The sequence below is a fragment of the Poecilia reticulata genome, unplaced genomic scaffold (assembly GCF_000633615.1).
Source record: "Poecilia reticulata strain Guanapo unplaced genomic scaffold, Guppy_female_1.0+MT scaffold_263, whole genome shotgun sequence".
Taxonomy (NCBI): Eukaryota; Metazoa; Chordata; class Actinopteri; order Cyprinodontiformes; family Poeciliidae; genus Poecilia; species Poecilia reticulata.
Genome location: NW_007615045.1, coordinates 7,364 through 11,568, shown reverse-complemented (window position 1 = coordinate 11,568; position 4,205 = coordinate 7,364). Strand labels below are relative to the sequence as shown.

Here is a 4,205-nt window from a genome sequence, read left to right as displayed (position 1 = left end):
GCCAGGATGTCTCGTACAACACCTTATTTGGTGTTGAACCAGCACAATATAACACATTCCTTTTCAGTAAAACATATCTAAATGTGAATTAACACAACTTTTAACTATTAACATAATTATATTCCTCAACAGTAGCTAAATAAAACCACCTTCTGAAGATGATGTGAATACATGTGATTCCATCTCTTCAGACATCAGTAAATGTGTAATTCATGCATCAGTTTAAATCTTTGTAGAAATCCTCTTACTGCTCTGCAGACGGTCAGCTAGCTCCTCCTGGTTCATCCTCCTCAGAAAGTTCAATGTGATCTTCATCACTGCCTCTCTGCTGCTCCTCTTCTTCTCTTCATCATCACCTTTCAACACCTCATCATCCTCTTTCTGACTCTCTGAGCATTCTGGGTAATCTGGACTCAGAACCTTCTGGATCTTCTTCAGCTCGTTCTTCACAAAAGTAACAATGTTTTCCTCCAGCAGCTGGAACAGAATAATAGATGAAGGAAACATCAGACTGAAATCATGGAGCCAAACACCAGATGAATGTTGGACAGACTGACAGTCCTCTGGTCAAAGTGCAGCATGGAGATGACTGTCAACAGAACCATGGAAAATTAGTAGTTGGTCATTACAGACCATAAATATGGAGTCCAGCTCTGTCTGATTCTGCTGGGCCGACGGACCACTGGGAACATTTGAGCTCTGCTCGTCCACTCTGTAGAGGAACCAGGAACAATCAGGAAGTCAGGAATAATTCATCCAGCAATATTTACTAATAAAATAACTAAGAGTGTCACATTAAAAGTAGAAAACAGTGCATCACATGAACACAATACAAAGAAATTAGAAAGAGGAAGATGTATTTAAGGATGATGACCAGTAACACCAGAATCACCCAGTAGACATTTTAAGTTGGTGCTGAACTTGGACTTCAAACTGTTCACACTGTCAGCAGATCTGATGCTGGTGGAGACAGAGTCCCAGAGCTTGGGGACAGTGGAAGTGAAGGCTCTGTCCACACAGGTCTTTCAGGACAGTATGGGACATTCATCAGGTTCTGATGACTGAATCTGAGGTGATGTGGACATGGAGGAGCTCTGAGATATGTGGGTGTGTCCATGTGGGATCCTCTCGTGGATGTTATAGAGGATTTAAAATGGATCCAGTAGATCCAGTGAGCTCACATTATATCTGTCCACACAGAGACAATCAGAAGGTAAAGGTCCATGAAGTGATATCTGGATGTGAGCAGTGAACCAGATGATCCAAGTAGCTGTAAAGATTTAATGTTCTGCTGAGGTTCGACCATCAGCAGAACCTCTGATGGTCCACATCAGCTCAGCCTGGTTGAGTTCCAGCAGATCTAATCAACCACATCATGAAGCTTTCCTTCCTGCTGAACTGATCTCACAATGCACACAGGAACCAAGTCCTGATGGACCAGACTGGTTTACCAGGCTTTTCCCAGTGGGTGGTGGAAATGTGTCCCACTGTTAGTCTGACATGGAGCCAGGAAGCAGCAGAATATCATCATCATCACCCAGAGATGAAGATATGAAGGAGTTTTCGTTAGAACAGAGCAGTTGATTTAGATACTGGATCAAACCTCTGTATATATAACTGGAAACATCTGAGTTCTTACTGGTTCAGTTTCCATAGCTACAGCAGTTAAAAACAGCTCACCTCTCTGATGATGGAGCTCTAGGATATTTAACGTCAATGGTACAATGATCCATTGATTCTTCACTCTCAGAAGACACAGAGGCGGGATTTAATTCTCCTTGTGTGAAACTAGGACTGATCCTGATGAAAAAAGAATATTAATTTTATGTGGCACATTGCTTAAAAGATTATTTTCAATATGACTGTAAAATAAAGAACTGTGACACAGAAAAGAACCAAACAGATCATCAACTTGATGATCTAAATGATTCCCATCAGAACCGGTCAAATCCTCCAACATGTTCCTGATATTTGATTCTCCTGAATAAATTCCACCCTTGTTTAAAGAGCGGGAAGGTCTGTTTCTGAGACTAACATGTTGGTTTAAACGACTGAGAGAAGTTTGGTGATCTTAGTATTGAGCTCTGACATGGAGAAGAACCAGGAGTCATTTCCACTCTGACCATCTAAGGAGGATCTGATGTAGGTTCATTCAGAACCAGGTGGTTCTGAATATGATCCACATGAGACATCTAGTTTTACTGTAGAAATGGAAGATAATGCACCACAATCTTTGAACCTGAGATGCAACTAGAATAATCAAATTAATTTATAGAAACTTTTTTCAGCATTAATCTGTTTAAAGAATGATCCAAATATCAAATACAAAACAGAATAAAATGCCCTTTAATGTTCATGGCTCAAAGGTCATATCAACATAATAGTTTATGTATGTGTATGTGTCCTGATAGAAAAGTGTTTAATATTTTCCCTCTTAATCATCAGCAGTAATTGTTTATGTCTGGTTTCAATAACTGCCCAGTAGGGGGCAGTATCACTACCTAAATGATTAAATGAACCTCAGGGAAACATCAGATCAAATATTGAGACTTCAGTTCTAGGTTACATCTCAATATTGGGGGGGACAATAAACAGGAACATTTATTAAAACCAATTTTGGGGGATCGGCAAACTTACAGTGAAATGTAATGTAAAATGTGATTAAACTGCATTCCAGCTGTAGGACCAAAAATAACTAGTAATTCACATCAAATGTGCTTTTCTCAGCAAGCAAAATGTTGATAAGTAAAACTAAAATTCAAATGTTGCTTCTACACGAGTTTTGTTCCATCTCACTGATCTAATCTCTGCTACACCATACACAGTAATATTTCAGTATTGAAATTAGGTTTATTGGACTAAAATAAAATGTGCAGTACACATTAAGACAAAATTTGACAGGTGCAAAAGTATGGGCACCTCAACAGAAAAGTGACATTAATATTTAGAAGATCCTCCTTTTGCAAAAATAACAGCCTCCAGTCACTTTCTGTAGCTTTTAATGAGTTCCTGGATTCTGGGTGAAGGTATTTTGACCATTCCTCTTTTTAAAACAATTCCAGTTAAGTTTGATGGTTGTCAAACTTGGACAGCCCGCTTCAAATCATCCCACAGATGTTCAATGATATTCAGGTCTGGGGACTGGGATGGCCATTCCAGAACATTGTAATTGTTCCTCTGCATGAATGCCTGAGTAGATTTGGAGCAGTGTTTTGGATCATTGTCTAGCTGAAATATCCATCCCCGGTGTAACTTCAACTTCGTAACTGATTCTTGAACATTATTCTCAAGAATCTGTTGATATGGAGTGGAATCCATGCGACCCTCAACTTCCCAGTGCCAGCATTGGCCACACACCCCAAAGCATGATGGAATCTCTACCAAATTTTACAGTGAGTAGCAAGTCTTTCTTTTGGAATGTTGTGTTTTTTTGCCATCATGCATAACCCCAATCTGTTTCATCAGTCCACAAGACCTTATTCCAAAATGAAGCTGGCTCGTCCAAATGTGCTTTTTCATATCTCAAGCGGCTCCGTTTGTGGCGTGCTTGCAGATAAGGCTTCTGTAGCATCACTCTCCCATAAAGCTTCTCCTTGTGCAAAGTGCACTGAATTGTTGAACGATGCATAGTGACACCATCTGCAGCAAGATGATGCTGTGGGTCTTTGGAGGTGGTCTGTAGGTTGTCCTTGACTGTTCGCACTATTCTTCTTCTCTGCCTCTGATATTTTTCTTGGCCTGACACTTCTGGACTTAACGAGAACTGTCCCTGTGGTCTTCCATTTCCTTACTATGTTCCTCACAGTGGAAACTGACAGGTTAAATCTCTGAGACAACTTTTTGCATCCTTCCCCTAAAGAACTATGTTGAACAATCTTTGTTTTCAGATCATTTGAGAGTTGTTTTGAGGTGCCCATGATGCCACTCTTCAGAGGAGATTAAAATAGGAAAACAACTTGGATTTGGCCACATTAAATATCTTTTGTCGTGATTGGATACACCTGGCTATGAAGTTCAAAGCTTAATGAGGTTACCAAACCAATTTTGTTCTTCAGTAAGTCATTGAAAAGTAGTTAGGAGTCTTCAAATCAAAAAATGATAAGGGTACCCAGATTTTTGCACCTGTCAATCCATCCATCCATCCATTTTCTTCCGCTTATCCGGGGTTGGGTCGCGGGGACAGCAGCTTCAGAAGGGAGGCCCAG

At 40.2% G+C, this 4,205-nt stretch overlaps 1 protein-coding gene across 1 annotated transcript in view; it reads right to left on the bottom strand.

Moving 5' to 3' along the window:
* Positions 1-222: 222 nt before the first annotated feature.
* The window catches only part of LOC103460609 (uncharacterized), a 6,794-nt gene continuing 2,811 nt past the window's right edge, over positions 223-4,205 (bottom strand). The window contains exons 3-5 of the mRNA XM_008402852.2: positions 1,681-1,800; positions 634-712; positions 223-477 (exon numbers count right to left, since the gene is read on the bottom strand). Coding sequence (XP_008401074.1) covers positions 223-477; positions 634-712; positions 1,681-1,800 — 454 coding nt within the window. The remainder of the gene's footprint in view (positions 478-633; positions 713-1,680; positions 1,801-4,205) is intronic.